At 37.4% G+C, this 25034-nt stretch overlaps 1 protein-coding gene across 2 annotated transcripts in view; it reads left to right on the top strand.

Annotated features, from left to right (window-relative positions):
* The first annotated feature begins 915 nt into the window (after window positions 1–915).
* Window positions 916–25034, top strand: part of SYN2 (synapsin II) — a 148848-nt gene continuing 124729 nt past the window's right edge. Inside the window, exon 1 of one of the 2 annotated variants that reach the window (XM_085235735.1) lies at window positions 916–1756. In XM_085235735.1, the coding sequence (XP_085091861.1) occupies window positions 1392–1756 (365 nt within the window). In that variant the 5' untranslated portion in view covers window positions 916–1391. The remainder of the gene's footprint in view (window positions 1757–25034) is intronic. The other variant, XM_085235734.1, reaches the window with a different exon arrangement.

A 25034-nucleotide genomic window follows, 5' to 3' on the forward strand; every position in this document is an offset into this window, starting at 1 on the left:
TCAGAATGTACAATAAAGTACTGCAGATAAGAATCAGATTCCATCAATCAGAAAACAAAAGTTTTCCACGCAAATATGTTAACAAGGATGGAGATCTTCCAGCCCACAAATGGGAGCTACTAACTGCTTGATGTTTAATCATTTGTTAATCCATTTTACAGTAATGGATCCTGACATTTAAATTGCTCCCGACCATATTCACTGGCTGCAAATACCTTGCCTTCATACAAAAGAGTACAGCTGACACCGAAGGTAGGTTTTTGCCCTGCAAAAGAGCCCTGCTTAATACTTTTGTCAATGTGCAGAGTGGAATGGACTGTAGTTCATCCTGCCGTGCTTAATTTTGCTTTGCAAGACTGGCTGCTTGTTGTTGGTGAAACCAGCACTTCTGGTGGTGCACAGGAAGCAGTCTGGCCAAAGGGGCTGTTTTTCTACAATCACTCTTCTATCTAGAACAGCAATTTCAAAAATATGCATCATTTTTGAGGGAATCAGACTGATTGTTTCTCAGTAGTATCTTCAGCAGGCAGCAAAGTAGTTGGTACTCCAAAAAAACTCTCGAGTTTTTCTTTCATTTGGTCTACAGCCTTTAGAAGAGAAGGTAGGAGAGACTGTTGCTGCAGCTGTTAAAGTGGGGAGGAACAAACAGCTCCTCAGCCTTGTGCTTTTACCATCTGTGAACACGTAATACCAGTGGAAATGATGCACACGCAGGTGTTTTTCACAGCGTTTATACTCTCAGCTCCCGCTCCCAGCCGCTGCCGTTCCCGCCGCGCTCTGCTCCACCTCACGGCACGCGCAGCCCATCGCTGCGTACTGAGCGCAACCGCAAACAGTTCGGCTTGGAGCGTGCTTCTGCTGCTGTGCCCCGTGCTGTCTGCTTATAAATAAAACCTCATTCGCACACGCGCTTGACGCCAAGCGCCGCGCAGCTTCGCGCCTTGACTGTTGCACCGGGTGACAGACCGAACCCGGCAGCTCGCGTAGCCCGAAAGATGCTTCACGGCGGGGTTTTAGCTTAGCTACAGCCGCTGCCGCGGGCGGGCTCAGCGTCAGGGCGGATCCAGCGCGGCAGAAGGCGCCGCGGGGCAACCGCTCCGCTCCGCCGCGTCCCGCCGCCGCCGCTGCGCCCCGCGGCCTCCCCTCAGCTCCGCGCCGCCGCCGCACGCGCGCTGCTGCCCCCTGGAGGCGGGCGGGCGGGAGCGGCGGAGGCGCGCGAGCCGCAGCGGCTGTGGTGAAGGCAGCGCCTCCCCGCCCCGGCCGGCAGTGAGGCGGCGACCGAGCCCGGCTGCGGATCGCAGAGCCCGCTGCGGCGCCTGCCGCCCTCCCGCCCGGCTCCGAGCCCTCGTCCAGCCGCCCTCCAGAGCCTCGCCTTTCTCCCGCCCGGCCAGATGATGAACTTTCTGCGGCGCAGGCTCTCGGACAGCAGCTTCATCGCTAACCTGCCCAATGGCTACATGACGGACCTGCAGCGGCCGGACCCGCAGCAGCCGCCGCCGCCGCCTCCCTCGGCCTCCTCGGCGCCCGCCTCGGGCTCCCCGGCCGCGGAGCGTCGGCAGCCACCGCAGTCTGCGCCCCCCCAGCAGCAGCCGCCGCAGCCGCAGCAGTCGGCGGGCAGCAGCTTCTTCAGCTCCCTGTCCAACGCCGTGAAGCAGACGGCGGCCTCGGCCGGGCTGGTGGACCCCACCTCCGCCTCGTCGGCCGCCGGCAGAAAGTTCAAGCTGCTGCTGGTCATCGACGAGCCGCACACGGACTGGTAGGTGCCCCCGGCCTCGCGCTCCCTTCCCTTTCCCGTCCCTCACGGCCCCGCTCCCCTTCCCCTGCCGCGGGATCCCTGGGGGCGGTGCGGGGCGGGAGAGGCTGCCTGCAGCCGGGCTGGAAGACGGAGCCCGGACCGGAGCCCCGGAGCGCCGGCAGGGATCCGGAGCCGCGTCCGTCGGCACGCTCAATAAAGCTTATCTACCGCACCGAAACGGCGTGTCCTGTGTTCAGTGAAATAAACACCGCGTGCGAGCGCGAGGGGCGCGAATTTGTTTTGGATGCCGTGGCGCTACGTGCGCTAATTCATATTGGTGAGCTTGTTTTCGTGCTCGGCTCACCGCTGCTGGTGCGGCTGCTGAGATGCGTGCTGGGGCGAAGGTCCTTCGGCAGATCGGCGGCGAGCCCGCAGCTGTGCCTTAGCTCTGTGCGTAGGGTCATTAACAGCTGGGCTTTGGTTTGCTTCCCCGTGTGATTTACCAAAACCGAACTTGTGCTGCAACTCGTTCCTTCTGCTGCCCGTGGGAGAGGTCACCGCTTCTTCAGAGCCGTTTGCCGTGTATGACTGTGCTGAATGTTGTCGTTTACAGAAAGATGCACGTTTATTCACCGTTATCATCTTTCCCTGCAGTGTGTTTACATGTCAAGCTGTGAATCCCCTCGCTCGGTGTTGCCAATTGCGGTGTATAATGTCTAAATTGTGCCTAAAAATAATACGGAGTAAAACAAGTATGTTGTTATAGCACTGACATCATTTGGTAATGGATTATGGGTCTGTGATTTTACTGTCAGCTTCTCGAATTTGTATCCCCTCTGCCTAGACATACGTGGGCAGTTCTGATTTGAGATCGTTTGCTTTGAAATGGTACTTTAATATAATATTCAATGCAGAAATTTACACATGATAAAAATGGAGTTATCCATAGCAAAGGTACTATGCTCATTAAGATAATGTTACCTGTTATGTCTCCCTTTAAAAACAAACAACAAGGTTGTTGTATCTGCCAGACTACAGAGAGCCTCTGTGCCTACGTCACGGAGACGCATCCATGGACACTGCTCACTGCCTTGCAGATCCATCTGTTTATTTGATATTCTACAGTGCACACATTTCTGCTTGGTAAATTGAATAACTGCCCATGTTCATGAAGTTTGTTTCTGGTACCGAAGCCAACCTGTGTATTATAACCATGGAATGTTTTACATACTTGATAAATGCATCCAATGTGAACACAGTATTTCAGCAAAATTGAAGCTCTTAAAGGTCTATTTTGTGAATGCCACCAACTGCAGTACAGGTAGGTGGCCAGATACGTTCTCAAATGTACACTTGCCTGCTTTTTCTATATTTTTTTCTTCCCATGGTATGTGGATACATAGTAGTTGTATCAAGAGCAGTTTCTTGGTACTGTGCTGGTACTGTCTTTCTTTTCCCTCTAAAAAGCAAATCAGGTTGCAATTGGGGATTTTAAAATAAGTGTTGAAATACTGATGTTTGTATTCTGATAACATATGCAGAAAAGTTTGTTCTGTACCTTTGGAATTTTGGACACCCATATTGGAAGGTATTGCATTTGACTGTATCATGCTTACGAGCAGGCTTTGACTGCACTATAAGTGATAATTATATTGAAGGCTGGAAGTGGCAATAGATAAATGACAATGATCTGATGGCTCTCCCTCCAGCTCCTGCCTGGTATGATGCACTGACGTAAGATTTAGTGAGATGAGGAATATAGAGCTGCTGACATGTGATACATGGAAAAAATACTGTCAATAACAACAACAACAAAAACCCCAATACCAAGTAAATCTCTTATGCTAAATGTAGATTCCTGAGAAATGATTTCAGTTGATTTATTTAATCCTGAGATGAAGACTACGTGTTGGGAATTTTGAGCTGCATTGTGTTTTCCTTAAATTGAAAGTGTGTCTATTGCCTTTGGGTTGCAGTCTCAATAGAAATCAAAGAATTTCAATCTGGATCATAATGCAATCCTACTAATTCAGTATCCTCTTTCTAGCAAGCTCTAGAGTGTGTATTAAGCACCTTCTTTTGTGAGCTAGACGTGTTACCCTTTAATTTTAGCACCAAAAGTAGATTGTGTTTCTATTATGTTTAATTTCTATTAGAAATTAATTCATGCTTGTAGTCGTAGATTTAATAACCCTTTCAGTGTTGTTGTTGCTAGTGGATTCATATGGGTTATTTTATAAACAAATGAATGTCCAGTTGTTGTTTGCATTTTTAATCTTGATCTCAGTGCCTTCTATCATTTTCTTGTCTTAAAAAGCTTTACCTCTCAAAACCTACAGGTTTTGAAATTATTCTTTTATGGCATAGGGAAATTAACTTACCTGTGCTCATTTGCATATTTTGCCTTGCTATCTTGTCTGAGTCTTTAAGGAAAGAAAGCAAGCGTAGTCATCTTGTCAAATCATGCTCCTTACTCTACTAACACTCAATCAACTCCACGTTAGAACTGTGAAAGATTATTTTCCTACAGGCTCTTCAGAAACTTGCAGCTATGTAAATGAGAGAGACCTTCAAGGACTTCCAATAAAGACAAGACTGCAAAATATTAAGCTGATGTCAAAGGCTTTGTATCAGTTAATACTGTTTCCCCTGTCCTCATGACAAGAGAAGGAAAAAAAGAAAACAGGATAAGGCTTTCAGTCAGCTTCCAGAGACAAACCCAAGACAAGCTATATTCATTGCTTCTGGTTCTGACAGAATCCTTTCTCCTGGTCTCCTTCTACATCAAATAATCCTTTGGTCCAAAGGTGGAAGAAAACAACAGTCATTTTTGTCAATTATCTTTGAAGCTTTCTCTCATTCTAGACTATCGCTATGAAGAAGGGATGACTTGTAATTCAAACACTCCTTCAGATGAAGCAGTGCTATTCGTTTACATAAAAGCAGTGGAAAAGCTCTTCTTATTTTCTGGCCCATTCTTTATGCATTTCAGCATCATGTTCTTTTCATCTGCAGCTGCATACTGAACAGGTATTTTTAATATCTTCATTGATGTCTAGATCCTTTTCCCGAGTTACCACATCTAGTTGAGAACCTTGCAATGTATTTAAAAGGTAGAAGTCAAACGTATGATTCCCAGGCACTTCATGGATTTCTTAGGGAGGGGAAAGCTTCAAAGAACCACTTTTTACTTTTAGACTTTATATAATAGAATTCAGCCTGATGATTTTGCAGGTTTAAGTATCCGTGTTGCTATTTTTACAAATGGAAGAAGCTAAGAAGTAAAATCATTTGCTCAAGGTCATTCAAGAGCCTAGTGACAGAGCTGAAATAAAACCTAGATATTTTGCTTAACCTTTTCTTTTTATTCTCCTTTTCCAGCTGTTCTGCTGTAAGTGTCCAAAATTATCAGCTAGACATGTTTATTTTACAATATATTCAGTTTCTTCAGGAAATAACCACTTTGTTCTGCATGCAAAATGTGCTGAATATTTAGTTCTGTGTGAGCAATTGATTAGAGGGTATGCATCAGTGGCAAGGTGCCAAAATGCTGCGTATGTAAATCCTTGTCTTTATTGAAAGCTTATGTATATGTAGAAAGTTGTTTACATGCTGAAAAGTAACTATTGCTTGGCTGGTCTCACGCTTCAAAGATTGACTCATTGGCCATAGTGATGAAAGAAGCAGATGGGAAAAGCACAAATCTTGTAAGTATCAGTGCATTTCTGTTCTACTTTTCTCTCTACCCCAATAATTACACATTTCTTGTGATGTTTGCTGCTTTAGTAGTTACCTATCTTGTGATAGGTCCAAAAAATCATTCCCAAAACCCTTGTGCTGTCTATGGGCTAATATTGCTCATCATGATGTTTTTAGTCTCTCTGGCATTGTCTCAGTGCAGAAAGACACTGATTTATGATACAGAAATTTACTTCAGTTTTTTTTATTTTGTTTTTGGTGGTTTTTTTTTTTTCCTCTTTTTTTTTTTCATTTGTCCAGGCAACTGAAAACAGTTTCAGTTAAAGTTACTTATGATGATGTTATGTGTAAGGGTAACTGCCAAACAACGTGCATACTACAACAGGATTTTATTGTGTTATTTCTGTAGAGATGGTTCAGTTGTGCATAACAAATTAGGCTCTGAATATTTCCAAACCAAAGTTAAACTATAATCAGAATTTGTTTTACTAGATAGCAACATCTTTTAATAATTGCACCATTCATTGCAAGTCTTCTCTTAGCAAGTTTTCCAGTCTTAGAAGGTGTCACTTAGATTTTAGTAATGCTTACGTGAAGAGAAATGCTTTGTCAGAGCTCTTGATAATCTTCTGGTTAACAGCAGGATAACAGTCACTGGAAAGTCAGCGTTCTTGCCTGTCTCCTGGCATTACAAAGCACACTGCTACTCACAGAAGGAATAAAGCCACAGTGTAGAGTAGGGAGGAAAGCCCAAAGTGGGGAAAAGTTGTATAAGCAGCAGGGATTGCAGAGGAAGGGGGGATTGAAAGTGTTCCTTTGCATTCATCTAGGGGCTGAAAGTGAATAGTTTTTCAAATCAAGCCATGGAAAGGGACTGCTGTGTTCCAGAGGTGTAGGGAGACTCATTTGTATGAAAAGTGTGAGGTCTTAAGACATGCAAAATGTAGGTACAAGCCTTTAAACAGTGAATGTAAAGAGAAAGTATTCTTATAAATGTATATATTTTATATAGGAAGAAAGGCAATAGGATAAATGATTTCTGTTGGTTTTAAACATCATTTATTTATGAACAGCTGTGCCTTTTGCAACAAGGTCTGAATACAAAAGGAAAAGCAACTTTCCTTTTGGTGTAATGCTCTAATTATCTTGCAAGGAAGGAATAGGGACCATAAACTTCCTGAAATTTAGCAACAGAGATAAAGATTTTTGTTTTTCTTTCTTTTTAATTCTTGCTTCACATGACATCCTTGTGTTTTAAAGTGATCTTTGTGAGGAATTTCATCTGCATCTTAAAGATTTGGCAGCGTTGCAGACTCGTTATGGTTATGGCCTTTGGACTAAGTTCCTAATACCTTTAAAAGTGGGATGGCAACCAGATTGTTACATGAAGCCAGCATGTACTTACATAGCTCCTTACAAGCAAGTGGTTTAGAATGGTACTACATCTCAGCACACATTGCAGTTAACTTTGTGCTAAAGCTCTGCATTTTTTTTTTTAATCAAAATAGCAACATAAGTAAAGAAGACATGAAGACATGACTGTAGCAGAAATGCTAAATCATGGCCTGAACCAGTGATGGACCTGGTTGGAAGGCAGGGCCAACCCAGGGGAACTCAGTTGTATGCAATGCAATGCACCTGAGTGGCTGAAAGACGTGGAGCCAGGATCCACTTCTTCTCAGACCTCATTTAAGGGTTGGCACGGGAGGTTAGAGTGTCTTACTGGAGATTCTTGTGTGCCTGAGGCCTTCTGAAGGTAAGATTCTTTTCTTAGTTTCTGTGTGTACGGCTGTTGCATTTGAGCAAGTCTTATGTTGCTGCAGCCTAGGACCTTGCTGCTCTGCTGTCGCTGCTATGCTTTCCATGGTGTTACAGCATTATAATGACCAAAAATAATGTTGCCATGAGCACAAGCAGCACGTCTTTCTGCTGTCTGAGAGGACAGATGAAACAATGTGAGTTGTTTTTATTTTGAATTCTTATCTACTCGTAAGGTATGAAAAACCAAATAGCTTTTACTGAAGGGATGAAGCTATGGCACAGTATGCCTTGTTACTTATTTTTGTCCTCTTTTTCTTCTTTTTTTTTTAATCTTAAGTGGATGTTGAGCAAGAATTTAAGAAGGAGGGCATGCAGCTGAACCAACTGAGGTGAATGGTGTAGTAATATGTTAACAAATCTGAATTTGTAGCATTGATCAGTCTTATTCAGGTAGTACTTCATGTCTGTGCTCTGAAATGGCCAACTGATATAGTTCTTCATCAGACAATGTGTGTGCTAGGATTTGATGATAATGCAAGAGAAGATTCCAGAGGGTTTTTTAGTTCACCTTCAATTCTCTAATGCTTGAATGCCTTAGTATAAATAGCAAAACACAGTATACAGTAGAGATTGCCTTTTGACAAGATATTTATAAGAAGTAAAAGTAGAAAACTCTTTCTGGAAAGAGCTTTTATCCTTCAGATTGTGTATTTCTCTACTTAAACAGTTTCTTATGTGCTGTGATGTAATTTCAGCTATTTGTGTGCATGAGATGCTCATTAGAAATTTGAACATTCTGTATCTGTTCATTTTTGATTTTGTTTGCCATTTCCTCTGCCATATTTGGAATTGTAGTGAATCTTGCAGTCTAGTTAGTTGAAAAGTGAAATGTCTCCAGAGGACTTTCTGTATTTTGAGTTGTTTCTGTTTTAAACAGACACGTTAATCTCTGTTCTGTAAAAACTACAGGACACAGCAAGCTGTACTTATTTTTATTAAAGCCATGTTTCTCCAAAAAATCAATACTAAATAAACATTCTTGCAGTATATTCTTCATCTAACACTTCAGCATTTGCATTTTTAGTACCCAGCTCTTAATAGTACAGTGAGATGGTTTGTATGCAGTATTGCAGAATTTTATTACCTTCAGTATTCATCCAGCTTGCCCCCAGCAACTGCTCTAAACTACGGAAATCTCTTTAATATTTTATGTATTTGTAGATAAAATACACTTTGAATTTAAAAAAACAATATGATAAGACCGTATAAAATGTGCCTGAAGAAAGGAACAAGAACTACAGAAAGTTGTATTTGGGTACAGAATCTCTGAAGAAGAATTCTAGGCCAGACTGGATGAAAACTGCCAGTTGAAAGGGTAACCACAAGTAGGTGGAAGAGCTGTAAAGAAATGGCGAGGAGAGCCACGAGCTGTGAAGTAAATATTGCCTGAAATAATGATATTTGTCCCAAAGATGAGGCTATTTACAATGTAGAGTGGGAAAAAAAAAAGTGTAAGAAAGTGATAAGACCTTAAAAGTGCCATGGGTGGGAGGACATTATAGCTTGGTCTAGGATGTAAAATATTTGCTTGATCGCACTGCTGCTTTTGCTAATTAAACTGCTCTGTCTGTGCTAAGTCAAACTGACTTCTGAGAAGGAAGCCAGTGCACTTTTAAACAGCCAGATGGAGGAGAACGAGGATGGGTATATGGATATTTTTGACAATGTAACTACAGACTATGAGTAATTGGAGACTTGCAAAAAAGTGGAAAAATTGTTTTGTTTGTCAATTTTCCAATGCTCCTTTCACCACAAGTGTGTATCCACCTAGCTGAAACAGAAATAGTCACAAACTCTGATAAACACTCTTTTTTTTTCTTTTTTTTTTTTTTTTTAATCAAAGTTGGTGACCAATGTATATCTGTTTGTATATTTGCAAGCAAAAGTTACATAAATGGTAATTCAGCCTTAAATCTAAAGAGGTTCTTGCTGCTTTTCCTGTAGACAGCCCTGTGGTCTTTTTCATCAAATTCTGCTGTTTCTAGAATGTGACTTGTAAAGATAGTATTATATTTGTTAACTTGTTTCTTTTAGCAATGAGCTTTTATAAATCAGCTACTTCTATCTCATTCAATCAGTGTTTGGTAACTTTGCAACAGTGGAAATTGCAATATGTTCTTTTGAATATTGATCTAGGGGGGACTGATTTTTCAGGCAGAACAATGTGTAAAGCAGAACAGCACCAGCTCTCAAGCTGTATTTAAAGCTGGCTGTTTCCTGGTTTGGCAGTGTCAGGCAATAGCATGGGACATCTGCTTTTCTCAGTGTGATTGTGGCTGCCTCTCAGCAAGTGAGCTGCCTGGGATGATGAAGGCCACCAGAGGATGTCTGCTTACTCTGCTTCTTTCTGAATTGCAAGCATCAGCAGAGGTGGGATTCAATTAAGGATGGATCCAGTAGGCTGTGCTGAAGAAGATGGGACTTCAGGTTTCTTTAAAGAACTTTTTATTTTTCTTTTTTTTTTTTTCCTTATCTACATGCAGCAGCAGTTTTCATCCCTCTTCCCGTGTGCCAGTTACTGAAGTGAGCAGAAGATGCATGGATGTCACTTAAGTTGCTGAGCAGGAATAGTCTTCTCATAACAGCTTTCACCTCCGAACACCTGTGTTTGGACTCAGAGCATTTTTTGTAGTTACTGAACTCTCATACAAAAGGGGCAGGAGAGTTCAAACTTTTTCTTCCCTCCATGGGCATCAGGACGTGGTCTTGCCATGTGCAGACAGACGTGTAAATGTACTTTCCATGTTTTTGTAAAAAGCATCATGGGGTGTGTGGTGTCTAATGAGGTGTGATCACCTTTTATTTCATCCCTTACCAAACAGAGAAGAAAAACGGCACATGGTACCACCAGCTAGTCTGGTGCTAGAAACTGCATTTGAAGGCAGTTTGGGTACAGTGTTTGCAGAGGAACAAACTCCCTACTATTGATCCTCAGTATGGGACCCATTTCTTGAGATGAGAAGAGACTCTACAGGAGCAGAATTACAAGTTCTTAGACTCTGTGTGGAAATGCTTTAGCTCTATGTGCCATGCTCCTCAAGAGGGGAAGAGAATATCTTTAGTTTTAGAAATCTAGGAAATAACATTCATGGTGAAAAATGGGATTATGTGCAATATATAAATCAAAGTAAATGATGTTAATCAGTAAAAGCAGCTTCTTTTAATGCATGGTTGGTCAAAGTCAACATCTCTGCTGGATCTGCATTTGGCTCGTGTATTGTAACAGATAGCAGTTAGCATGTAAATTGGATTTCATTTTATGTACCACAAAGAGCAGGATTATTCTGGACCTGTATAAAGATGTGTATGTGCATATATATGTATGTATATATACACACATGCATATTTCTTCCTGCAGTAAAGCAGGGATGCTTTCCTGAATGCCCTGTCCAAGGTTGTCCTTCATGGTAAGGTTGAATTATTTTGTTTTGTCTATAAATTGGTAAAAATCCATGCATGTGAAACTAGTAGCAGTTCTTTAAGGATGCAAAAAAAAAAAAAAAAAAAAAAAAAAAAAAGTTAGAAACAGCTCAGATAAGGTGGTTAACGTTATAAAAGTACACTCATCATCCATATCCTTTAAAAGAAAATTAGGTGTCAGGATGCAGGCCTAACCTATATACTTTTATTCTCTTCAAATGGAATAGTTTTATTTCTGTTCATGCTCAAATTGAACTGTTAGTAATGCAGAGTTACTGTCTTTTACAATTCTCTTTATCAGCTGTCTCCATTAATACTGCTAAGTGCATTCTGAGCACTGTGTGCAGTCAGTTATCTAAACTATGTCAAGAAATAAGACAAAACTTCTAGAATTATTCAAAAGCTGCAGTCTTTCTTTAATAACATGTCAGAATTTTTATTTATTTATTTATTTATTTTTGAATCGAGTGTTATTGCAATTGTCTGGATAAGATGAAGAGGAAAACTCAATCTGCGTTTTCCATTTAGTTGTCTTTTTTTTATTAAGAAGTCCTCATTTGACCTTTATGTTGAAACAAAAATGGAATATTTAGCATGAAAGTACTGTGGAATCTAACAAATGACAGTGAAAGGTGTAAACTACTTACTGGTTATGGAATGTCTCAACGTTTGTTTATTTGCTCTTGCAGTTTTTCCACGTGAGCAGTTAAGTACTTGCATGTGCTACGAATGGATTTTTGGGGAAGCTGTAGGTTAGTCACAAATTTTGTACTAGTTGATACTATTCAAAAGTGCAATTTCAAACTACTTCTCAAGGATCACTTGGTTATTCTGGGAAGTTTACTCCTGATTTTTAATTTGTCACCTTTTATTTGAAAGAAGAAAAATATATGAATAAATAAATTTCTAGCTACAAACTAGGGTAAATATGCAAAAATGTTTGTCCTGTTAAATCTACATTTATTGTTTTAAAGAAGGCACATTCTGTTTTTCCAGTAATAACAGTAATTGAAGATAACCCCATATGTTCTTGGATGTGAAATGTAGCAATCTGCCTGAAAATCCAGAATTTTTAACATTTGTACTAAATAAATATCCTGTTAAGGAAAGGAAGTTCATACATTGAATCATATGGACTTAAATCCTCACCTAAGCTACACGTATAATTGTCCCAAGCTGCCCAGGATGTACACATAGAATAAATGGTAGTACTGATAAGTGTGTGTGTGCTAGTTTCGGTACAGCTGATGCTAAGAGAAACCATACTGAATGAGCAGGATTGGAAATTAGAAACTGGAGCACACGCCACAGTTAAGATGAGCCCTTGTTGTAAACATGCTGAGTTGTGCTCAGTTGTTGCCTGGCTAGATAGATTAAAGCCAGCATGTGTGTACCTCCCTGTGCTGTAAGACATTTAATTTGTCTTTGTGTGTTCAGTGGCTCTGTTTTTTATACCACAGAGTATGTGCAATAGGAGGCTGATAACTTTTGCTCAGAAATAGTAATAAAGTGGGGAGAGGAATTTAGAATGGACAGAAGAAAATCAGTTTCTGCACTGAATTACTGTTTACCATTATTTCTGTACTGCTTTTCACATAGTTCTGTAATGAGTAGCGAAACATATTTATCCCTCTGTGAACTTAGAATTAAATTAATAAGTACCAACATAGAATGTTCAACTGAGTACTTGCAGTGAGGTCTCAGCCTGCCAATCCATATGTTGATTGTTTTGAAATCTTGAGAGTCTTTGAGTCTTTGCTCATTTGACTGCTTTAGAAATAATTCTGCCCTTTTCTTTGATAATACGACTCCTGCAGTTCTGAAACTTGCCCTTCTAGTCTTCTCAGACACTTTCTATGTCGTTTGAGAAACATTTCAGAAAGGGTGGCATTGACCTTCTGGCAGCAGACGGACAGTGAAGGTTAAAAGCTTTCAGTTGTAGCAAACAATTGGAGCAGATTTCCTGCATTCCTAAATTAGGTACCAGTAGTGTGAGCAGTTATGTCATAAGAGGTTCAGCATTTGGGTATCTTCAGAACATCCAGCATGGCTAAAGATTGTGATTAATATAATACTATGCATATTTGCACTGTATTAAACAACTTAAATACAATGCATTTGCCTCATATTTAAAATACATATAATTGTTTGTATACAAGTAATGGATCTGGAAGTTTCCAGCCAATTTTTATGAAAATACTTTTGTGAATGTTTCATCCTAGGATTTCAGCAAGATTCCTACAAGAGATATGGGAAGGGAAAAGGGAGGATAGCACTCACCATTCAATTGAAAGTAAGGGTTTGTTTTTATTAATTCCTAAAGTAGACATTGAAATGCAGGAAATTCAGTCTTATGAAAATTAGTCGTGACTGAAATGTATTTCAGCTCAGAGAAAATCCCTCTTCTGGGCAGAAGTCAGCACCATGACTCAGCTGCTGCTCTTTTCTGATAAAATGTATGTGGGTGGTTATGCTGCAGTAATCTCTGTAGCCTTCCCTTCTGTTAGTGCCTACAGACATTTTTCTTACACCCACGCATGTTCTCTGGTTCCATACAGCAGATTAATAGTTCCTTTGTGACAGTTAGAAGATGTATATAGCAGATTCTGTGCTGTATGTGTACAAGAGATGTACATCTATTGTTTTAAAGAAAGTACTTCTATAGTAAAACATGTGTCGTCAGAAATATGGGAAATATGTTTAAATAAAATTGTAAAACCTACATGTGAACACTGGGGCATCTCTGCTTTGTTTTTTTTGTTTTGTTTTGTTTTTTGAACACTAGGAATTTATCTTATTTCCAGGGTGAATTGTTTGTGTTTTTCAGCAGGGATTTGTTGGTTTTTAGTCAGAAGAAATCACTAAAACAAACATTATGTAAAATGTTCATGCTAAAATATCTGACAGTATCTTTAAAAGCTGTTAGGTGTTTTCCTATTTTTCTTTAAAACCTGAAGGTGCTGGACAACTGTTGGAGTCTTCAGCAGGTGAAAGCAGAGAATTTAATAAGATCAGGATTGCTTGTGTTTTTTTGGAAGACAAGTTACACAGTATGAGGTTCTGCATTGCTGTGTCACTTCAAATGAAATGAAGAGGAAGAATGAGTGTAACTTCTATTTTATTGTGTCTATATATTTTTTTTCTTGGTTTTCTTTTCTAGAGTGTTTTATTTTTATTTTAGAACTAAATTACAGTCCGTATATAGATAGGATGACAACGATAATGTACTGACTTTATAACACAGTGTAGAAGTCACTGGGGACATGTCTTCCTGCATGCGATCTCATCCATTCAGAGCATTCTGAGAGGATCTGTTACCATAGTACATGTGTTACATCTTTACCATGAGCCTAAACTTGCCAATTTAGTTGATATTTTTTAATCAGTATGAATACATTATAGTCTAGATCTCCTTTTTTTCTTTTTTTTTAAGATTATTTTTGTGATTCTGTAGTATTTTTTTTTAGAAGTGTGCATACAGGGAACTTACAGGAACTTATGTTGTGTGGGACCATTACTAGAAACAAAATTAAATTACAAAAGGATGGGACAAGAAGGAAATGATTTATAGCTCTGTCTACTCTCAGATGAGTGGGAAGCTTTAGCATAAGCTCCTACTAACAGAACATCATTTTGTCAAAGCACCATTCACCACAGTGGCCCATATCTCCGCTATCAGCTGCCCTGTCTTGAAGTCAGCTGATGCCCCAAGTCACTGTGATTTTCCTTGTGATAGTCAGGCATTTTGAGAATGGCCTGCTGCATCTCTGTTAAAGAATAACAGTAATTGAGTAACCAAAATGGGTGAGATTTTTTTTTTTTTCTGAAGGTATCTTTTATCATAATTGTCAGGTTTTATTATTTTTTTAAATAAAAGCTCCCAGTTATGTTTGTTCTCAGGTGGATTTACAGTAAATAGAAAGATTTCTTTTTAAACCATTTACAAACAGCATTCAAGGCAATAGCTAAATTGACAGAGTAAGTTCTTAAAATATTAAGCATTGCTGAGAGGTACTAATGTGGCATTGACTGAGAATTTGCTTTTTCTCCATTTATAACTTATATTGCATAGAAAGTGTTGCTTAGGACTCTGAAGACATTATCTTCAATCTGTATATATCTCCCCCAACTCTATGTTTTGGTTTGTGTAAGTAACTCTTACTGCCTTCAGGCTCTGTACCAGCCAAAGTAAAGGTTATCTGAAATAAGCAGGCTTCGTGCATTGACCTACATAGCACATGCGTGAGTCACCAGTCTTGTAGTCAGTTTGTTTAGGGCTTACTGTTGGAATAAAAACTTACTTTGTCTGCTTTTGCTGATGGCCTTAATTCTAAGTTGTTGTTGTTGTTTTTTAGTGTTAGAATGAATGAAAGAAAAGATAACTTAATGTGTAGGCAAAATTAATAAGGACAGTGTGAAAAGTAGAAATACCCCCAAATGTTTTTCAAGTCTGAAAATCGAATGCTTTCTTCTAATAAAAGTCTGCAAAGAAAGTAAGGAATTACATTAACTTTGAAACTTTGGTTTCCTTTGTAGAAATAACATCCAAGTATGAATATTTCCTTTAATCCAATAATTTAACTAGATTTACCTTACAGTTGATGGCATTAACTATTCAAGGTGAAAATGATAGTCTGTGTAGGTACAGAAGTCATCCCAAGGGCTTATTGTGCACTGATGTCTTGCTGTGATTGTGTGCACTACTGGAAGGGCTGGTATAACAAATTTGCAGACTGCTCTTCTGGTGACGAAACAGTGAAATGTAATACATTCCCAAACAACAGCTGTAGCTATGGAATGACTTTGAATTGTTACTTTATGAAATGATTGTGTTCAAGAAAGAAAAATAACTACTTTTATTTCCTGGATTCAGGAAATAAATTTTCTGCTTTAGCCAGGATACAATTACATTAATTACATTTTTAGAAAACAGTTTTTGACAGCACGCTTTGCTTACAGCACCAGAAAGATGTTCTTGCTGTCCTTTATTGCTTGAGCTCCTAATTAAAGTTAGCCATTGATTGATAATGTATGTAATAATGTCCAGGATACTCAAAGACAAGTTTAGATGAGACAAGCAGGATGTGTGTGTTTCCAAAAATGACTGTCTGCTTATAATAACACCACATTTAATTGCATATAACATTCATTTCTGCCCCTATTTACTGTGTGTGCTCTGACAGATCAGAGGAAAAATACATACAGTTGAAACCAAACATGCATTTTCATGAAAAATTAAATGGAACTTTAGGGAAAGGTATACAGAAGTTAAAACTTTTTTGGCAACAATTCAAAAAGTAGATCTCATTGGAAATTACGTAGATGTAATTTATTCTATGCGATGTTGTAGTATTATGTATACATTAATGAATTTTATGGTTCTCTATATGTTTATTTCTACAAATAGATAATGGGCTTAACAATGCATCTGTGCAGGTTCTTATATGTGCGGGATGCTGAATGAAGCACAGGAAGAAGCCTGCTGAGCAGTTGCCAATGAGACAACTAGAACAGATTTCTTCTGAAGATGGTAGTTCTTTCTGTAAACCAGATTGAAAGATGAGGTGACTTGCATTAATCACTACAGTGTATGTACAGTCTACTATTGATTAGACAATGATAAAATAACATGTATTTTCTTTGAAAGATAGAGAATAGTATTTAGGCAATAAATAGAAAATGAAAGCAGAGATATCGTGTTTAGTCACTCAAATTCCATGAGAAAGAAAAGTGAAAGGTGAGCAGTGCATGGAGAGAGTTTTTATATGCAAGGCTCAGGTTGAGCATTAAGGGAGAGGACAGAAATCTTTTTCAGCATGAGAAAAGAGTTAGTTTCTACTGTAAATATTGTTTGGAAAGCTACTTTGATGCAGTCTTTCTCAAAATGATAAAGAGTTGAGAATACAAAATTTATGAAAGAAGTTGCTTTTGATTGGATTTTTGTAATATTTAATCTCTTATTTTGTTATTAAACTATATTGATTTAAGAAAGATGAGCAAGAAGGAGTACAGAGCTGGAATACTTTTCTTCCAGAAGTATGGTCAAGGACTTAGGTCATTGATGCTCTTCAAGATATTTGGCAGCTTAAGGCTATGTTAAAATACACTTTGGTTACTGTGTGAGAGCAAACCAAGGCTACATGGAAATTTGACATGACCCATCATTACAATTCTCTTAAATATTCATCCTTATTTGCAGAAATTACTTTTTTTTTTTTTTAATCTTCTATGGATATTTCATTGTATTTTTTAATATCCTCATATTTTGATCTGATTCTAGTAATGGTGTAATATAGTTCTTGAAAGAAAGCTTATTAATGTTTAAGTTGCTAAATAACTGGACAAATCTGCTTTTGGAGACTCTAAATCAAGAGGATGCTATGATTATAAAGAAATAACTGCATTTAAATCAATGTGATTTCTAGTATTTTGCATTCAGATCCTTGCTAAAGTTCCCAATAAAAGAAGAAATAAAAATTATTTGAATAATGGAAATGTTTTAGGTTGGGGTTCTTCGTTGGTGTCTTCTGCTTGCAAAGTACAATTGCCTTGTTCTGTACAGAATTGGCATACTATTTCATATCTTTCTGTTGGCTACGTTTGTGAAAGTACTTTTTATAAAACAACAAAAATAATTATCATAAACTGTTTTGCTGTTAGAAAAAAGATGACAAATTCAGAAAGCATTGTACGTTGGTGATGCAACACACTTTGTGAGAACCTGACTTCTGTAATTTGCCTTCACATAGAATGCTGTTTTTTGAAGTGATTTTATTTTAACAGGTCTGATTTAGTGCTCACATTGCTTTGTGAATTGAAATCTACCTGGGAACCTTGATTCCAAACAGATTGGAAATAGGTCTCCAGCCATGTATTATTCCTATTAATTCCTATATTTACTTATCTGTCTAGCTATCTATTATTTAATGCTCATGTTCTCTAAGTAAATGGAAACTGCTCTGGTTACTAAATGTGGGACTAGAATAATTTTCCTTACAGTGCTTGACAACATAGTCCTAGGTTTTTGTTAGATTTAAGATCAAGCAGCGCTGATTTACATTATATGGCGTGCTCAGATCTTTTAGATCTTTAGTATGTTTTGTTGTAGATTGATTCTTCTAACAATAGTAGAAAATGATTGGGGTATATGTTAACTTTTTTTTTTTTTTTTTTTAGACTGATAATGGTTAATAGCTGTTATGCTGATACTAAAGCCATGAGTTGGCTGAGCATGTTTTGCAGAGCATGGCAATGCATGAGCCCAGGGGACTAAACACAAATCTCATCTTTACAATTCTCATAGTGGTACATGGAATCCTATCTGCAGTTTGCTCTCTCTGCTGTATTTCCACATACACATTGTTCTTGTGCCAAAAGACATAGGAAGTTTAATACAGTGCCTGACTATTTATGAGGTATCATAATATATAACAATTTTATCTATCCCTACATAGGAGAAGAAGAACCTAGCCTCTGATCAGCTGTCTCGCTATTTTTCTCTAATTAATGGCTGTGACATTCAAGGAGTCATTTTAATAATGTGAGCAATAATTGGAAGTAAGGTTCTCTGTCAGTGGTTGCACTTGATAATAGCCTTGGACAAAACAAAAATGAATCTCCAGCTATGGCAATTATGTCAATGTTGATAAGTCCTCTTTCTTTTCTGCAGGAGCTGCGCTTTGCTTTGCTACAACACTACCACACCACTGCAGGTTTTTGCTTTTTTTTTTCTTTTTTTTTCCTGCTGTGGATACATCTGTTTTTCACCAGCTATGCTCCTTTTTACTTTTTTTCACTTACTTTCATATTAAAATGACAAAACAGGACATGGAAGCAGACTTCTTTACTGTCAAAGATTAAATCTGTATGATGTAAGACAGGTAGAATTTAGGCAATTATAAACTGTGCGAATACTTAGAATTCTAAGCATTATTGTAAGACAGTCAAAATTGTTCATCTCTGAGGAATCAGGGTTGTGTGTCAGCCTGTATGTGATAATCTGTATGATGATTTTATAGCAAAGTATTATGATACTGACACAATATGACTTTGACAACTACTTTTGTCATGCTGTTTTTCACATGTCTCTTAAAAGTGAACTTCAAGAAAGTTTTGATTTGAAAATCAGGGAACTCAAATGTTTTAACAAATATGCAAGATAAGAATATTACATCTTAAATGATTGAGTGATGCATAGATTCTTGTACTGGTCATGATCTTGAGAAGGAAATGCAGATTATTTTAATATGGATTACCAGATTTGTATTTTGTACTTTGTGTGTCATTTAAATGTTGTTTAAACATATGTGTGTTTTTTGTACATGTCTTAAACTATTTTCAAGGTTAATTTTGTTGAAAGGTATATTTCCACTTCTCCTAGGTGAAAAATGGCAATAGCAACATGTGCAGTTTTTCTTGAAATAACTGTATGTAAAAAGAAGAAATTTAGAGAAATGATATGGAAAATACATTCTCTTCAAAAAGTCATTCTCTTATTTTATACATGGATTTATAAAGATCACTAATGTGAGGGTATGGCTCCAGCATGTAATTGTAATGAAACATTTTATATTTTCCGCTATGCTCTCTCTACCTAACTTAATTGGTCTAATTAAGAGTGATTAAAATAGGACCAAGCTTGTGTCAGAATGATCTGATCCTGACAGAACATTTAAAACTGTGTTTTAACACTATTGAAAGGGATCTGCTCAGGCCCTTCATTCACTCTATATCACTTTCTATTTTTTATGTTGATACAGGACTCTGGCAGTAGTGGGAAAACTCAGGTTTAGTATTAGGTATTTAATAGAAGAAAACTAGATTTCGATGCCTTTGCCCATAATAATATCTACAGAGTTGAGAAATCTTAGTATTCTGTTTCAATTCTGACTGTGATGAAAGTGATATAATTGTTAAAGTATATCTAAGAATGTATGATGTATACTTTTGCACTAATCACATATTTTATTTCTCTGAGTTTAACCTGCGAGCTGGAGGGGAAGTTGTTCAGTTCCACCAAGGTATTTACTTAGTTACTGCAGTGTATCCTTGGTGATAGATTTTGTGTAATTCTGAAAGATTATGGGGAATATTGTTTTGTAAAAAGTTGAGGCAAGAGGGAGTAAGATCACAATTGCAGATCTCTGCTGGAATTCACTCCCCGGTCTGTTTATAAAGCAGGTACATTTTCTGGATCTTAAAATGGTTAAATTCCATATCATAGCTAAAGATTTTGCAGATGAGGAGCTAATCCACAGCCAGAGTTCAAGCTTGGAAAAGGGTCACCCTGAGTGGCAGCTTGGAGATTGGCAAAGGAGTTTCCAGCATCTGTGAGATCTGATTACTGTGTTACGACAGGTGTGTGCTAGCAAGGGGGATATTGCAGGACTTGTTTATTTTTTTTTCCTTTTTCTAAAGAAAGGGAGCAACAAAGGAATTTAATAAATGCTTTTCTCAAAATAGGTCTTGATACCTAGGAGCTTTTGGAAAGTCTTCACTGTCAAACAGTAATCGTGCATTATGCACAAATGGATTTCCCAAGTGTGGGTATACAGATGACATTTAAATTGGTTCCACTCATACAAAATGCTGTCTTCTGACTTGCAGATTTCGTCTGAGCTTGAGGAGATAATAGGCTGACTCCTGTCTTATCTATGTAATATTTCTTTTAGGCGGAATTGCTAATATAGAGTTTGTGTAATGCAAAAAAAAAAAAAAAAAAAAAGTATTCTCTTTTGGAAAGCAAATGGAAAGATAAGGGATAGAAGAGAACAGATCTGCAAACTCAGTTCTACATTTTATCTAAAGGCTTCATGTAGCTATGTAAAGAGATTAAAATTAAATCATACACTTCTATCTAACATATGAAATAATTTGCAAAGGAATATTCTGACTTTCCAGCTGGTGGAAAATTTCAGCTTCTGACAGGGTAAACATTACAGATATAGATGGCAGGGACATAGCACAACAGGTGGGTGTTAGTAATTTAATACATTTTGTTTTTCTAAAACCACATGATAGAATATGCAGGCTTATGCAAATACAGTTTTTCTTTTAAAAAGTGAAAGCTAGAATGTATGTGTGGAATCTGAGTATGCAAACAGCGTCAATATGCCATGTCTGAAGCATGCTTGAATAGGTGGGAATATGACAAATAAACATTAGAAATACCTATATTTTAATTACAAGAATACTTACAGCATCAAAACAAAGCAGTAATCCTTGAGTAGCAAAATGTCCTGTTTGTTCTTATGAACGATGAAGACATAACTCAAGTTAAAGATCAGATTAAAAAATCTTTTTTTGTGATTGTTTTTTGTTTCTTACTTTATTAAAGATACATTTATTGATTTCAGTGATACTACCTAGACGTGATGTAGGAATATAAATGTTTCATTTATGCACTGCATGATTGCAAAATATCTCTTAGTAAATGCCTTTCATGGGCTATCTAGCAACATTTCTTCCATGGGCTGGGGATCTAGTTTCAGCAATGAGCAGTTAAGTGCAACAGGTTTCATCCTTTATAGGAAGAACAACTTGGTATCTTATTTTCTATGACTTACGGTTTTGTTTGGAGCAGTAGCTAACTAGCTAACCTAATAATAATCTATTAATTTATTTCAAAGGAGAATATGTAATTAGGTCAGATGTAATTTCCATGTGTTGTTCTCAAGGGAACTTGTAAGATGGCTTCCCACCTCTGCTGTGTGGAAGCTCAGGTCCTACATTACCAAAGCATTTAAGCCACAAGGGTGGAGGTTTTTGCATTTGCCCACTCTGCAACTCTACCAGTGGGAAGAGGGTATGAAGTGGTCCAATATCCAGCAGTTTCTGTCTTTGTTGTGTTCCTTAAGCATAGAAAAGCAGCTCAGAAACACAAATAAAAATGTCTACCAGTCCTAGCTGTATGTCTTGTAATGCTGTGAATACTAACAACTGGCTTTACTGATGTTTCTATGAAAAAAAAAATCTTAGAGAATTTTATGGCAGCACATAATATATTTGCATGTGTTTTCCACACACAGCATATGGCAATTACTCAGATTGCAGCAGCCAAGTGTTAGGCACTTATGTTACTTATTTCTAAGTTTATCTAAAACATACTTTGCTGTTCTGATCAGATTTATGAAGGTTTTCATGTTGTCAATCCTTAACATGGAGCTGAGTCCTTCAGTTGGCTTTGTTGTGGTTCCAGTTAGTACTTACATATTAAACAACAGAAATAAAATACAAAAAAAAATGCCTCATTTCTTAAATAAACATCCTACCACTGTGTCCCCATGATACAGCTTTGTTTTATACCAAAATGTACCTTTGGGAGCTGCTTTAACAAATGAAAATAATTACTAATTCTGGAGCACTGTATAATAGTGAAAGCTTACAACCATATTAAAAAAACTTTTTATTAATTTCTATGGTAGTCTGCAGAGTTAAAAAATAAAAATAAAAAAAAATTCCAGTGTTCATCTACCAAGTTCAAAGAAGGAATATTCAGTTTAAATTTAAGTAGAGATATGAGTCAGCTCGCTAACTTTCTGAAAAGTGCTTTTTGTCAGAGGAGGTAATGCTGAAGGTCAGGATATCTTTGAAATTGTACAGACAGTATGTATAAGTTAACTATGAGCAAATTATTGCCATGTGAAAGTATACATATCCTGAGGTTAACCAAGATTTTCAGCTTCTTGTGGTGAGGTATAATTGGAATCTTCTTAGATTTATGTAATAATAATGAATTGTTACCCAGTTTGAAGAAAGCCAACTAAATAAGTAACAGTCCTGTGCAGAAAGTCTACAGGCAAAGTAGTGTGCAGAAGCTGTTCCATGGCAACAAAGTCCATCTACACACCCATAATTTAGTAATCTTTCCTTAAAGTGCTTTATTGTAAATACTTTATTAGTTTTGATACAATGTATAAATCTATGTGAACGTAATGTATAGGTATATGATTACATAAAATGTAGTCATTTCTAACACAACTTAGCCAGAAAGCTAAGGGTTAATGCATTTTTTTATTGCAGTTGATATCACATGGCACTGAGTACTCGTTATTTCTTCATGTAACCAGAGATAATGGCTATATATGTGTATATAGTTTTATAATGACTACTACAACAGAGAGTCAACTTTTTTTTTAATTACAGTAACATCACAGACATTCTGACTTAGGTTTTTTCTCTCTCTATGCAAGGGAGTTCTTGCTTAACTGTATTAGGGAAACACACAGTCATAGAAAATAAAAAGATTTTATAAAATTTTCTTTGTTACATCACATTGATACAAGGACTTTGGTTTGCCTGGACTTAAACTACTAGCTAAAGAATGTACTGTATGTTAAAACTAATAAACAAAAAACTACCCTACTCCTTTGGTTATAACTGCCTCATCTTCTGTAGATGTCCACAAAAACAAGGCAGTTAAAACCAGTGCTAGATATTAGGAGAGAAAAATCAGTGTTTGAGTCACATAAGGAGGTCATTGCATCCAACCATGGATTGCTGGATTATATTTCTGGAAGAACTGTGATGTATAATCCCATAGATCCTCAACAAGTCTGGTGCTGGAATGTTAAACCAGTAGGTCAGCTCCAGGCTACAGTCTTAAGTCTTACAGGCTTTCTTAAGTAACTTGTTGCATAGATCTGATTTCGTAGATATGATGTTACGGTGGGCATACTTGACTTTTTCTAAGAATGTACTTGGAAAGTAAGTGGACAATATGTTTGAATCAGCTTTCATTTTAAAACAAAACTATTTGATATTAATATTCTATGGATCTCCATTTTAACGTTTTTACAGTTTATTAAAATGGAAATTTCATTTGTAATGAAAAATGTCAGCTATGAATATGTTAAATAGGATCAATTTAAGGTGCTGCAGGTGTTGTTATCTGCAAATTTAAAGTAACCTGCTTCTAGGCCTTATTAGACAGAAATTTTAGTGCTTACTCAGAGCTGTTTTCACTGGAAATCTGATTTTTTTTTTAAAACAGGTTTCTGAGCCAAACATGTACTTAGAGACTTTTGCAATGATGATTGAGTGCAATAAGCTTTAATTAGACAGTTAAAATATTTTCTCAGTTTTCTTCAGTTGGGTCAGTAGAAGCAATATCCTGTTCTATTCTTCTTTCCATTTTGGAATCGCTGTTTATCGAGACTGTTGTATTTATAGGAGCTGTTTCTGCATCTGATTTCTTCCTGGTGTCACATAAGGTGAAGCTGACTAAAGATTTGGTGCGGAGCAACTTTAGTGTGTGATATGGTTTAATATAGCCCAGCAGACTGGCAGCTGTGTTAATTGATTTAGATTGGGAAATGTCAGAGGTGCCTGTGAAAAGTTTGTCGTCATTGTCGTTTTTAATACGAACTTGCAAATGTTAGGACTTCAAAGACTGCATACCCTTCAGCAGGGTTACACACACACACACCCTTCATAATTCTTCCAGCAGGATGTCATGCCAGATGATAAATTAATTTAATGAGTAGAGCTGATCCCATCTGTCATGTCTCTGTGCTGAAAAACTACCAATTTCTCAAATCATAGCTTAATATCTGAAGAAATTGTGTTTTATGCTATGACACCTTTAACTCTTACTGATGGATATATGTTGCAGATACTTTCAGGTTCTAACAGTTGGCAGCGGTGAAGAGAGTTCTGAGATACTGATGCTATTTTGTGTCTGTATGAATCCTTTTTAAGACAATTTCCTGAAAGTCATGTATTCTGCTAAAGTGCAAGATCAAAAAAACTTTGTATAAAATAATGTACGTTATTTTCTAACGCTAAAGAGAGCATTCATTACACTCTTTTAGTAATTAGTACTGTTTGGCTTGCCTTTTCGGCAGTAGTCTTAAAACAGAATATTCTGACAACTTTACAGGGACCTTAATCAATCTTATGGTATGCAGAGTACTCAGAGTTTTGATTTGATAAATATAGCTGGCTTAGCCAGTGAAAGTTAAGAATATTAAATACGCAAATACGTTTTTAAGAGGCAGAGTATGGGTGGGTTATGGAACAGAAATCAAATTCTGTGTTAGCTAAGTGGAAAAGGTATTGTTTTGACATAGAGTTTTGGAGCTGAGGATGATCTAATTGTTTCAGTTATTTTGGATTGTTAATGTTCTGTTCCCAATGCATCATCTGCAAAGCTCCATTTTCTATTTAAAGTAAAATACAGTTTATAAGTGACAGGTCTCTTGAATTTATCGGTTAAAGTCAGGCAAACTTCAGACTTTTGCTGGAAAATACTTTTTTTTTCCTTAAATAAATTTCTTATAGAATACTTTTTCGGTTTTCTTAAAAAAAAAAAAAAAAAAAAAAAAAATATATATATATATATATATATATTCCCCAATTA

Source organism: Meleagris gallopavo, chromosome 14 (assembly GCF_905368555.1).
Source record: "Meleagris gallopavo chromosome 14, MGAL_WU_HG_1.1, whole genome shotgun sequence".
NCBI classification, from domain to species: domain Eukaryota; kingdom Metazoa; phylum Chordata; class Aves; order Galliformes; family Phasianidae; genus Meleagris; species Meleagris gallopavo.